We start from the raw sequence: 14,075 nt of genomic DNA, 5'->3' as shown, positions 1-14,075 counted from the left end.
CGAGTCTGCACCGACCACAATTCCACCCAGGCCCTACCCCCACATATTTACCCGCTAATCCCACTAACCTACGCATCTCAGGACTCTAAGGGGCAATTTTTAACCTGGCCAATCAACCTAACCCACACATCTTTGGACTGTGGGAGGAAACCGGAGCACCCGGAGGAAACCCACGCAGACACGAGGAGAATGTGCAAACTCCACACAGACAGTGACCCGAGCCGGGAATCGAACCCGGGACCGTGGAGCTGTGAAGCAGCAGTGCTAACCACTGTGCTACCATGCCGCCCCCAAACGCTTCACGAATTTGCGTGTCATCCTTGCGCAGGGGCCATGCTAATCTTCTCTGTATCGTTCCAATTTTAGTATATGTGCTGCCGAAGCGAGCATTAGCTAAAACGAGTTATTATTCTGTAGTTTCAGATTGGAGCTGCATGCTTTTTCAGACAAATTGATTCTTTGCAAAAAAAACACTGCAACATCTGATATTTGACTAATTGGTCCATAGTTCACTGTTTTCTCTCTCTCTCTTTTCTTGAAAAGTGGTGGAGCATTTGATGACTTCCAATCTAGTGGGACCATTCCTGAATCTAAGGAATTTTGCAAAATCATAGCTAGCACATCCACTATCTCTGTGGCTATCTCTTTTAGAAGCCTAGGTTTTAGGCCACCCGGTCCGCAAATTTGTCAGAATTTACTCCTTTAAGTTTCTCCTATAATTTATCTCTGCTGCATTAATTTCCCTAATTTACTCACTGTTTTTAGCCCCTAGGTTGTCGGTTTCTGGTATGAAACTTGTGTACTCTACTATGAAGAGAGTCACAAAGGGCAAGATTTTCTGGTCACGTAACCCCAGACAGGAAAATCACGCTCAAGGTCAACAGACCTTTACATGGTAGTGAATAAACAACTAGCTAAAGGAGGAGAGGGCTTGGGAGATGTTAGTAGCGCTTCAACAAACCGGGTCCAGATAAAGGCTGGCATAAAGACACTTTGCCTGAATGCACGAAGCATTTGAAACAAAGTAAATGAGTTGATGGCACAAATCCATACAAATGAATATGATCTAGTGTCCATCAAAGAAACGTGGTTGCAGGGTGACCGGGACTGGGAACTGAATATACAGGGTTATCAGGCATTTAGGAAGGATAGACAGGTAGAAAAAGGAGGTGGGGTAGCTTTGTTAATAAAGGATAATATCAGGACGGTAGTGAGAGACGACATAGGCTCTAAGGAGCAAAACGTGGAATCGTTGTGGGTGGAGATAAGGAATAGTAGGGGGAGAAAGACACTGGTAGGCGTGGTCTATAGGCCCCCAAATAATAACTTAGAGGTGGGGAGGGCTATAAACAAGCAAATAATGGATGCGTGCAAAAGTGGAACGGCAATAATCATGGGGGATTTTAACCTACATATTGATTGGTCGACTCAAATTGGACGTGGAGGGCTTGAGGAAGAGTTCTTGGAATGCTGTCGGGATTGTTTCATTGAACAGTATGTTACAGAACCTATGAGAGAGCGAGCTATCTTGGATCTGGTTCTGTGCAATGAGACAGGTAGGATTAAGGATCTTCTTGTGAAGGATCCTCTTGGGATGAGTGATCATAATATGGTGGAATTTCTGATACAGATGGAGGGTGAGAAAGTAGGGTCCCAAACCAGTGTCCTCTGCTTGAACAGAGGGGAGTACGATAGGATGAGGGTGGAATTGGCTAATGTAGACTGGGCGAGCAGACTGGTAGGTAGTACAGCTGAGGAACAGTGGAGGATTTTTAAGGAGATTTTTTTAAGTACTCAGCAAAAATATATTCCGGTGATAAAGAAGGACTGTAAGAAAAAGGATAACCGGACGTGGATAACGAAGGAAATAAAGGAGAGTACTAAAATAAAATCAGATGCGTACAGAGTGGCCAAAAATAGTGGAGAATTAGTGGATTGGGAAAGCTTTAAAGAAAAACAAAGAACGACTAAGAAAGCGATTAAGAAAGGAAAGATAGATTATGAAACTAAACTAGCTCAAAATATAAAAAATGATAGTAAGAGTTTTTACAAGTATATAAAAAGGAATAGAGTGGCTAGAGTGAATGTTGGACCCTTGGAAGATGAGAGGGGGGATTTAATAGTGGAAAACGAGGAAATGGCTGAGACTTTAAATAAGTTCTTTGTGTCGGTCTTCACGGTGGAAGACACAAATAGTTTGCCGAATATTAGAGATCGAGAGTTGGTGGGAGGGGAGGTCCTTAAAACAATTACTGTTACTAAGGAGGTGGTGCTTGGTAGACTAATAGGACTGAAGGTAGACAAGTCCCCGGGCCCGGATGGAATGCATCCCAGGGTACTGAAAGAAATGGCTGAGGTAATAGCAGATGCGTTAGTAGTAATTTATCAAAATTCGCTGGACTCTGGGGTAGTGCCGGCTGACTGGAAAACAGCTACTGTTACGCCGCTGTTTAAAAAAGGAAGTAGACAAAAGGCGGGTAACTACAGGCCGGTTAGCTTAACGTCCGTAGTTGGGAAGATGCTAGAGTCCATTATTAAAGAGGAAATAACAGAGCACCTGAATAAGAATGGTTCGATCAAGCAGGCGCAGCATGGATTCATGAAGGGAAAGTCGTGTTTGACGAATCTACTGGATTTTTATGAAGATGTCACTAGTGCGGTTGACAGAGGGGAACCGGTGGATGTGGTGTTTTTAGATTTCCAGAAGGCGTTCGATAAGGTGCCTCACAAAAGGTTGCTGCAGAAGATTGGGGTACACGGAGTTAGGGGTAAGGTGTTGGCGTGGATTGGGGATTGGCTATCTAACAGGAAGCAGAGAGTTGGGATAAATGGGTGCTTTTCTGGTTGGCAGTTGGTGACCAGTGGTGTGCCGCAGGGATCGGTGCTGGGGCCTCAATTGTTTACCATTTACATAGATGATCTGGAGGAGGGGACTGAATCTAGGGTATTCAAGTTTGCTGATGACACGAAGGTGAGTGGGAAAGCGAATTGCGTGGAGGACGCGGAAAGTCTGCAGAGAGATTTGGATAGGCTGAGCGAGTGGGCGAGGATCTGGCAGATGGAATATAATGTTAGCAAATGTGAGGTTATCCACTTTGGAAGAAATAATAGTAAATTGGAATATTATTTAAATGGAGAAAAATTACATCGTGCGACTGTGCAGAGGGACCTGGGGGTCCTTGTGCACGAATCGCAAAAACTCAGTCTGCAGGTGCAGCAGGCGATTAAGAAGGCGAATGGAATGTTGGCCTTTATCGCGAGGGGGATAGAATATAAAAGCAGGGAGGTCTTGCTGCAACTGTACAAGGCACTGGTGAGGCCGCAACTGGAGTACTGTGTGCAGTTTTGGTCCCCTTATTTGCGAAAGGATATATTGGCCTTGGAGGGAGTGCAGAGAAGGTTCACCAGGATGATACCGGAGATGAGGGGTGTAGCTTATGAGGAGAGATTAAACAGATTGGGTCTGTACTCGTTGGAGTTTAGAAGGATGAGGGGTGATCTTATAGAGACATATAAGATAATGAAGGGGCTGGATAGGGTAGAGGTGGAGAGATTCTTCCCACTTGGAAGGGAAACCAGAACTAGAGGGCACAGCCTCAAAATAAGGGGGGGCCGGTTCAGAACAGAGTTGAGGGGGAACTTCTTCTCTCAGAGGGTAGTGAATCTCTGGAATTCTCTGCCCATTGAAGTGATGGAGGCTTCCTCGTTGAATATGTTTAAATCACGGGTAGATAGTTTTCTGATTGATAAGGGAATTCGGGGATATGGGGAGCAGGCGGGTAAGTGGAACTGATTCGCTTCAGATCAGCCATGATCTTGTTGAATGGCGGGGCAGGCTCGAAGGGCCAGATGGCCTACTCCTGCTCCTATTTCTTATGTTCTTATGTTCTCTCCTGCCTGCTATGATTCCCATGCCAGACAGAATGGGAAAATTCCGCCGAAAATATTTGTTCAATGCTCCCATTGTTTCCTGATTCTACATGATAATTTCTATTGCCTCTGCTTCTAAGATACCAATATTCACTCTAGCTACTCGCCTCCTTTCTATATACTTATAAAAGCCCTTACAATCTGTTTTTATATTCCTGGCAAGTTTACTCTCATTCTATTTTTTTCCTTTTTTATCAACTTTTTGGTCGCTCTTTGCTGGTTTCCAATCCTCAGACATGCGACTGATTTTTGCAACATTATAATTCTCTTCTTTTAATTCCAATACAAATGTGGCCTCCTGACCCCAGGAATGTTCGGGGCCTGCATTTATTACTGATAACAGAAATACTGGAAAAAATAGTCAGTCAACATCCAAAGGAGAAAAGGCAATTCATAGTATAATCACTCTTTGTAAGAAGACACTTTGAGATGCTCCTCAAAACATGTCTCTTTGGTCACCAGTCTTACTACAAGTCTCCTTACATGATTCAGTATCAAATTTAATGATAATATTCCTATAGCATGTTTGATTTACTATGTTAAAGAACAAAGAAAATTACAGCACAGGAACAGGCCCTTCTGCCCTCCAAGCCTGCACCAACCATGCCCAACTGAACTAAAACCACCTATCCTTCCAGGGGACCATATCCCTGTATTCCCATCCTATTCATGTATTTCAGGCACCCACCACCCTCTGTGTAAAAAACTTGTTAAAGATGCTAAATAAATTCAACTTGTTATTGAAGTATTTCCTGATATCATTGTGTGGTCCTGAAATCTCGGGCAGGATTTTCCGGCCGCGCTCGCCCCAAAACTGGAAAGTCCTGCCTGAGGTCAACGGACCTTTGGATGCTCCGCCCCCCCGCCCGCTATGATTCCTGTGACGGATGGGCAGAAAGATTCCCCCCTCGTGTTTCATCCTGGTCTATACTGAGTTAACTGATGTCATTTATTTTCACCTCTTAGACTGTTGGAAAGTTTAACAATATCTCCCATAAATCCTCACTGACCCTCAGCACAGTGATGGTCACTCACAGGCCCTCAGCACAGTGATGGTCACTCACTGACCCTCAGCACAGTGATGGTCATTCACTGACCCTCAGCACAGTGATGGTCACTCACTGACCATCAGTACAGTGAGGGTCACTCACTGACCCTCAGCACAGTGATGGTCACTCACTGACCCTCAGCACAGTGATGGTCACTCACTGATCCTCAGCACAGTGATGGTCACTCAGTGACCCTCGGGCAGTCACAGTGTTGGTCACTTTAGGCCCTCAGCACAGTGATGGTCACTCACTAACCCTCGGAGCAGTCACAGTGATGGTCACTCACTGATCCTCAGCATAATGACGTTCAACCACTGAGCCTCGGCACGGTGATGGTCACTCACTGACCCTCAGCACAGTGATGGTCACTCACTGACCATCAGCACAGTGATAGTCACCCACTGACCCTCAGCACAGTGATGGTCACTCACTGACCCTCAGCACAGTGATGGTCACTCACTGACCCTCAGTACAGTGAGGGTCACTCACTGACCCTCAGCTCAGTGATGGTCACTCACTGACCCTCAGCACAGTGACGTTCGCTCACTGACCCTCAGTACAGTGAGGGTCACTCACTGACCCTCAGCACAGTGATGGTCACTCACTGACCCTCAGCACAGTGATGGTCACTCACTAATCCTCAGCACAGTGATGGTCACTCAGTGACCCTCGGGCAGTCACAGTGTTGGTCACTTTAGGCCCTCAGCACAGTGACGGTCACTCACTAACCCTCGGAGCAGTCACAGTGATGGTCACTCACTGATCCTCAGCATAATGACGTTCAACCACTGACCCTCGGCACGGTGATGGTCACTCACTGACCCTCAGCACAGTGATGGTCACTCACTGACCATCAGCACAGTGATAGTCACCCACTGACCCTCAGCACAGTGATGGTCACTCACTGACCCTCAGCACAGTGATGGTCACTCACTGACCCTCAGGCAGACACAGTGATAGTCATTCACTGACCCTCAGCACAGTGATGGTCACTCACTGATCCTCAGCACAGTGATGGTCACTCAGTGACCCTCGGGCAGTCACAGTGATGGTCACTCCCTGATCCTCAGCACAGTGACGTTCAACCACTGACCCTCGGCACGGTGATGGTCACTCACTGACCCTCAGCACAGTAATGGTCACTCACTGACCCTCAGGCAGACACAGTGATGGTCATTCACTGACCCTCAGCACAGTGATGGTCACTCACTGACCCTCAGTACAGTGACGTTCGCTCACTGACCCTCAGCACAGTGATGGTCACTCACTGATCCTCAGCACAGTGATGGTCACTCAGTGACCCTCGGGCAGTCACAGTGATGGTCACTCACTGATCCTCAGCACAGTGACGTTCAACCACTGACCCTCGGCACGGTGATGGTCACTCACTGACCCTCAGCATAGTGATGTTCAACCACTGACCCTCGGCATGGTGATGGTCACTCACTGACCCTCAACACAGTGATGGTCACTCACTGACCCTCAACACAGTGATGGTCACTCACTGACCCTCAGGCAGACACAGTAATGGTCACTCACTGACCCTCAGCACAGTGATGGTCACTCACTGGCCCTCAGGCAGACACAGTAATGGTCACTCACTGACCCTCAGCACAGTGATGGTCACTCACTGGCCCTCAGCACAGTGATGGTCACTCACTGACCCTCAGCACAGTGACGTTCACTGACTGACCCTCAGCACGGCGAAGGTCACTCACTGACCTTCAGCACAGTGATGGTCACTCATTGACACTCGGGCAGTCACAGTGATGGTCACTCACTGACCCTCAGCACAGTGGTCACTCACTCATCCTCAGCACAGTGATGGTCACTCACCGACCCTTGGGCAGTCATAGTGATGGTCACTCACTGATCCTCAGCACAGTGATGGTCACTCACTGACTCTCAGCACAGTGATGGTCACTCACTGACCCTCAGCACAGTGATGGTCACTCACTGATCCTCAGCACAGTGATGGTCACTCACTGACCGTCAGCACAGTGATGGTCACTCACTGATCCTCGGCACAGTGACGTTCACTCACTGACCGTCAGCACAGTGATGGTCACTCACTGACCCTCAGCACAGTGATGGTCACTCACTGACCCTCAGCACAGTGATGGTCACTCACTGACCCTCAGCACAGTGATGGTCACTCACTGATCCTCGGCACAGTGACATTCACTCACTGACCCTCAGCACAGTAATGGTCACTCAGTGACCCTCAGCACAGTGATGGTCACTCACTGATCCTCAGGCAGTCACAGTAATGGTCACTCACTGACCCTCAGCACAGTGACGTTCACTCACTGACCCTCAGCACAGTGATGGTCACTCACTGATCCTCAGCACAGTGATGATCACTCGCTGACCCTCAGCACAGTGATGGTCACTCACTGACCCTCAGCACAGTGATGGTCACTCACTGACCATCGGGCAGTCACTGTGATGGTCACTCACTGACACTCGGGCAGACACAGTGATGGCCACTCACTGACCCTCAGCATGGTGATGGTCACTCACTGGGCGACACGGTAGCACAGTTGTTGTGGGCAGCACGGTAGCACAGTGGTTGGGGGGGGGGGGGCGGCACGGTAGCACAGTGGTTAGCACTGCTGCTTCAGAGCTCCAGGGACCTGGGTTCGATTCCCGGCTTGGGTCACTGTCTGTGTGGAGTTTGCACATTCTCCTCGTGTCTGCGTGGGTTTCCTCCGGGTGCTCTGGTTTCCTCCCACAGTCCAAAGATGTGCGGGTTAGGTTAATTGGCTATGCTAAATTGCCCCTTAGTGTCCTGAGATGCGTAGATTAGAGGGATTAATGGGTAAATATGTAGGGATATGGGGGTAGGGCCTGGGTGGGATTGTGGTCGGTGCAGACTCGATGGGCCGAATGGCCTCTTTCTGTACTGTAGGGTTTCTGTGATTCTGTTCACTGACCCTCAGCACGGTGATGGTCACTCACTGACCCTCGGGCAGTCACATGATGGTCACTCACTGAGCCTCAGCACGGTGATGGTCACTCACTGATCCTCAGCACGGTGATGGTCACTCACTGACCCTCAGCACGTTGATGGTCACTCACTGACCCTCAGCATGGTGATGGTCACTCACTGACCCTCAGCACGTTGATGGTCACTCATTGACCCTCAGCACGGCGATGGCCACTCACTGACCCTCAGCACGGTGATGGTCACTCACTGACCCTCAGTACGGTGATGGTCACTCACTGACCCTCAGCACGGCGATGGCCACTCACTGACCCTCAGCACGGTGATGGTCACTCACTGACCCTCAGTACGGTGATGGTCACTCACTGACCCTCAGCACGGCGATGGCCACTCACTGACCCTCAGCACGGTGATGGTCACTCACTGACCCTCAGCACGGTGATGGTCACTCACTGACCCTCGGGCCGGGCTGCGGATGACGGTTGGCGGGGGCGCGTGCCGCGGCCGCATTTGGCGGGAAGGCGGCCCCTGGCGCACGGCGCCTGGCGGGAGACCCCGTGCCGCCTGTCGGGGAGGCGGCAAGATGGCGGCCGCTGGCTGAGGGAGCGGGGGGAGGAGAGGAGAGCGGGGAGGGAGAGAGAGAGAGAGCGAGCGCGGGGCGGCCTCCAGCCAGCCAGCGGGAGTAAACACCGGAGCCCGGCCCGGCCTGGCGCGGAAGCAGTGGGCAGACAAACAAACCCGACATGAGGATTTAAACCTGCGAGAGCCAGCGGCGCGGCTCCGGTGTGAGGAGGCGGCGTTGACGGGACGGGGGGAAGAGATTCACCGGCCCCCTGTTACCGGGGGCCTGAGGCTTAGGCCCGGGCCTAGGCCTCGGCAGGATGAGCGCGGTGTGAGCCGGGCTTCGCTATTTCTTTTATTTTCCTTTCGGTATTTTTTTTTGTTTTATTGTTGTGGGGAGAGATCGGTCCCGGTTCCCCATCGCCGCCAGCCCTCCATTTGCTTCCTCCTCCCCCGAGCCTGAGCCGCGGCCATGGCGGATACCCGGAGGCGGGTGAAGGTTTACACTCTCAACGAGGACAGGCAGTGGGACGATCGCGGCACCGGGCATGTCTCGTCCAGCTATGTGGAGCGGCTGAAGGGAATGTCCCTCCTTGTCCGGGCCGAGTCTGATGGTAAGAGATGACTGGGAAGGGGAGGGGGGGCAGCCCTCTGTCAGGGTGCTGTATTGGTGGCATATTACAGGCCTCAACCACCCAGCAATAGGTCTGTACACACTCAGTAATGTGTTAATATCTGAAATTCGAGTCTGCTTAATAGATCAGAGTGAATGAGGGGGAGGTTTATCTGAAATTATATCTTATTGGTACTGAATATCTTCCCTGACACCTTCCTCCTGCATGGTATAACTCTAAAGAAGTTTAGTGTTGCTGCAAAGAGTTTATATCTATCCCTCATTAACCCTCGAGTGGTTTGTCAACCTCTGATTTGTATTGGTCAGCTGTCTCATGGAGGCAGTTCCCTTGAAAGAAAAACATTATGGCTCCACTTGATTGATTCTGTTTTCTGATGTTGATGATCAGATTGTGGAGTGCCATGATTCCTTGAGTTAACCACGGAATTGGCTGGATGCTGCAAATAAAAAACATGGAGTTGATGTCTCTTTGAGGTCCAGTTTTCTTTCTTTCACCGTTGGGATATTTATTGTTGATTTGTGTCAACATACATTGAAAATGATTTTCTTCAATGAGCAATCGGTATTTGAAAGGAAAGATGGTTTAAGATCATAAACTTTTACAGTACAGACCTTTTGCCCATTTGCCGTGGCAATTTGAAAGAGCTGTAGTTCTGTTTCCCAGCTCTCTCCAACATTATTTTTTTCATTTTTCCAATATTAAATTCTTCAAAAGCAGTTACTATGGGGCATATGTCCTCACAACCTGTTTTAACAATATCATTTTTCAGCCCTCTCTTTGCTCATTTGGTAGTGTGGACTAGTGTGCATGGGGACAGACCACTGTGTCCATCCACATGGCTGAAAATGATCTCCCCACCTGGTCCCATTCTCTCAACTCTCAAGTGGCCAATGTACAGGGGAGAACAAAGAAAACACTTCAAAGGCACTGAAGTGCAGCAGCATTGACCTTAATGACTGTGAGGAGCTTACCATCCTGAGTTCCTGAGAATGGCCACAAATTATCCATCCATCTGCATCACACTTTGTGTCCCAACACCTTAACAACGAGGTAGAGCGGTGGTGAAGGAAGGAAAAAGAAGAAAGATCCTGCATTCCAGATCGCGTTCCAGATCGGATGCCCTGCCCATTTGCTAAAGATCTGCAAGTCAAAATACAGCCTGCTCAGTCACATGAAGACCCATGCCAAAACTCAACTCCGAGTGGACATCATCCTCAAATCGAGAGCCAATGATCATGACTAGCATGCTTGACATTTCGAGCTATGTGGAGTAATCCACACCTGCTAAATTAGTGTCAGGTGAGTTTGTGTTAGGACACTGAAAAGAACTTGTAGCTCCGAAGCATCTTCATCTCCTATCCAAGATGGCGCCGGAGTGTGGCAACTTCTTGCGAGCTGTGCCCAGCGTACCCTCTAATTCTATCTTTTACACTCATTCTATGCACTCTCTCCTCCTTCTCTATGAATGGTATGCTTTGTATAGCGCGCAAGAAACAATATTTTTCACAGTATACTAATACATGTGACAATAAATCAAATCAAAATCTCCCATCAGTTTTGTAACTCCTCATAACACAGGTGAATCCCAAAACTGGGAGCTTTCTCCATGATCATTTAGAAAAATAAATATGAGCCAGTGGGGTTCTCAGGCCTGAGATGTTAGATCTGACAAACGGACATTGACCCGGATCATGAAATCTTTCTCTCTCCATAAATGCATTGAGTACTGCTGAGTATTTCTCGCATTTTCTGTTTCTTTGGCGGACCTAAAGCTAAGTTTAATTCCTTCTGCTTTGTGAGCTGTTCTGAGATAATATAATCATCCCTATTGGAAGGGGCGAGGTGAGGGACCATACTCAATCATACTTCTGATCACTTGCTTCTTATCCACCTCATGATCATCAAGTGAGTGAGGTTGGTTTGTATCATGCTATTCATAAAAGGTAATAACTCCATATCACCCCATTAACATAAGAATTGCTTAGTTGGTTTTGAAGTTAATATCTTTTATTTCCCACTTTAAGTTGGTTGCATCACCGTGACTGAACCATCTTCTGGTAATAACAGTGTTCAGTTTTCAGTAGCATGGCATAACAAACTTCCTCATTTCACTGTACATGTTTTGGTTAGCATTGTCAGCTTATGGAGAATTTGGATGGAAACCAGGGACCTAACACTTTGATTGCCATGATAGTAATGTCCTTGAGGGAGCAGTTAATTACTTTTGAAATTATGCATATGTGGTTTTGAGTGTATACATTGATGTGAAAGTGGTGGTATAACATTTAAGTCAGAGAATTGACTTGGAAACATTCTGAGGCTAAACGTATCACCTTCACATCAGCAGCAGTATACCTTTTGGCAGTTGCAATCTTATATTTTGGAAATGCATGCACAGTCTATCGACCACCTGGGTACTTTCTAAACCCTATTTTCAGATAACGTTACCAAGACAGGTTATTTTGTCATTTTATTTTCATTTTTGTGGGACATTGTTGTGTGCAGTTTGATTGCTATGTTTTGCTTCTATAATACTGGCTACATTTAATTCATTGACAGTGAAGGACTTTGCAATTTCCTGGGGTGCAAAAGGCATTAAATCTCAAGTTTTGTCAATCTTTTGTTGTTTTGGGAGAAGGGTACTTCTGCCAGTTGCCTTCCAAAATGAAACAAGAGCAACACAGCAAAAGGTGAGCATGTTTTTCCGCACAACCAAGCCCTTCATTACCAAGTTTTCATACACAACTGGCAGTGTAACTGGGATCTGCTAACAGAACATCACAAATTTCAGGTAAAAGTCTGAGGCCGATGTCTGACATATAGTTGTCGATGTCAAGCTCTGAAGGGCTCCATTAGCAAATCAGTCTGCCATTGCAACTTAGAAAGATTTTTCTGTATGATTTTTATGTGATGGAATGAAACTTATAAAGCACATGTAAATAGACATGGAATTGTGGCAGTAAAAGTTAAGTAGGGGAGCAGATTTTTTCCCCCTTTTATGGCAGATAAATACAGGTATAAGAAAGCATTAATAAAGTCAGTTTTTGTATTCTTCAATCAGTTGTTTTTGTCGTCTTTTACCCATTCCTATATATTATGGGTTTACAGTTCCATCTGATTTTTTCCCCCTTTTTACGGTACCTGCAGTCAATGGATTTCCTCATTTCATGTTGGGCTTTGAATAAGTCATAGTACAAGACATGATAAATTTTCATGCATTTCCACTTAAACAGTATGAAACACCAATTATTAAAACAATGCATTTTTGTTTTTCCAATCTTGTTTGGAGAAGGTCATTTGAGTATAATTCTATGGTGAAGTATTGGTTGGAGGTTTTCCAATGGTGCAAGCAATTTGAAGTGACTAATTAGCAGCATCACACAAGCCAATTGCACAGCATTAATGTGTATTCGCTTTCTCTCCTAGTTCCCATTTCTCACCCCCTCCACTCTTTCTTCCACTAATTTTTTTAAAGCCTAGTCAGTGACAGCATGACACTTGTGTTAATTTCCCACTGAAGGGATAATAAAAATATACAATTTGTTAAGAACATTTACCTGCTAGTTACAAATTTTCTAGTTGAAAGGTTATTTGAATTGAAGGTTAATTCCTATAACGTTGAGATTATTTTTAACAACTTCACACTTGGATCATTTGTAGCTTGGGTTTCATTCTTGTTCATTGAGGGAAATGCAAGAATTAAATTTTATCTTGTATCTGCTATATCACCTCCAGTGTTACACAGAAATAGCGCATTGAATGAAGCTTCTGTAGTTTATAACTGAGTCTGAAAGTTTCAGTGGCTTATTGTCTCAATTCAAGATCTGCTACAGCGTAATATTGAAAAATAGTATTATGCACAGAAGTTAGGTTTGATTGGTTTAATAAACTGTCCAGTTGGGATTTAGCTTACTGACATGGGGATATTTTAGATTTTCTAGAAAACTAAAACTTACTGTTGTGATGCTGTTTTAACTATCGCCCGAGCCACAAATAATTTTTGACACTTGAACTTGCTGGGAGTTCTATAATATTTATTTATTGTTTACTACTTTCTAAAATTCTTAATGTAGGTGATTTGGATAGCAATCTGCAATACATGTATTGTGTGTAGTCAATATAAGGAATTTTGAATGTAGTATCCAAACTAATTAACACGATTAAGAACTCATTGCATTAGCAATTTCTTTTTTAAAAACGAAGAAATAGTTCATTAATTTCATGTGTGAAGCTGCGATGGTCATTTTTGGTAATTCTGTCTCCCTCCATGTCCTTTAAATTGGATCATTCTAGTCCAACGAAGTAGTCTGATAAGAAGCTGTCTCTTATGTACATAATTGGTAGCGGTGCCAAGTAGCCAATTCAGCAGTGAAGACTAGCCTCGGGACCTCTAAAGTAGAGAGAAAAAAACCTCACGCTGTCGCTACTAATTGCCAGCCAGAAACCCCTACCTAAACCATAAATGTAGTGTGGAAATAAAATTTTCTGTGGTTGACCAGACTGCCTAGGCCTGTATATAAAGAAGATGCAGTTCCCAAGAGGATTAATACCTGAAGGACATTTGACAAAGTATTCATTTCTTTAGCTTATTTTCCTTTGAGCTGGCCCGACATCATCTTCAAACCTTCTGATAAAATTACTAAGTGGAACGAGCACGTCTTTTTCCAAAGATTGCCCAAGTGGAGGGGTCTGGACAGGGCAGACAAGGAGAAATTGTGACGAACCAATGCACACTAATTTATGGTGAATGGCAAAAGAACCAAAGACAACATGAGGAAAACGTTCTAACGTAGTGTGTGATTCGGATCTGGAATTTACTTCCTGAGAGTGTAGTGGAGGCAGATTCGATCGTGACTTTCAAAATGGAATTTAATAATTATCTGAAGAGAGAAAATTTGCAAGCCTACGGATAAAACGCGGTGAAGTAGGACTAGCTGAGTTCTTGCAGAGAAG

The 14,075-nt window shown here is 46.1% G+C and overlaps 1 protein-coding gene and 1 pseudogene across 4 annotated transcripts in view; one reads left to right on the top strand and one right to left on the bottom strand.

Moving 5' to 3' along the window:
- Positions 1-292: 292 nt before the first annotated feature.
- On the bottom strand, positions 293-390 carry LOC144507387 (U6 spliceosomal RNA; annotated as a pseudogene).
- Positions 391-8,377: 7,987 nt separating this feature from the next.
- The window catches only part of LOC144507338 (serine/threonine-protein phosphatase 4 regulatory subunit 3-like), a 104,815-nt gene continuing 99,117 nt past the window's right edge, over positions 8,378-14,075 (top strand). For 3 of the 4 annotated variants that reach the window (XR_013500070.1, XR_013500069.1, XM_078234504.1), the window contains exon 1: positions 8,474-9,101. Coding sequence is in view for 2 of the 4 variants with exons in the window: in XM_078234504.1 (XP_078090630.1) it covers positions 8,960-9,101 (142 nt within the window). In the remaining 2 variants the exon portion in view is untranslated. Of the gene's footprint in view, positions 9,102-14,075 lie in introns of all 4 variants that reach the window. The other variant, XM_078234503.1, reaches the window with a different exon arrangement.

This window comes from Mustelus asterias, chromosome 18 (assembly GCF_964213995.1).
Source record: "Mustelus asterias chromosome 18, sMusAst1.hap1.1, whole genome shotgun sequence".
Taxonomy (NCBI): domain Eukaryota; kingdom Metazoa; phylum Chordata; class Chondrichthyes; order Carcharhiniformes; family Triakidae; genus Mustelus; species Mustelus asterias.
Note: the sequence above shows the minus strand (reverse complement) of the source record. Positions and strands in the feature narration are given on the sequence as shown.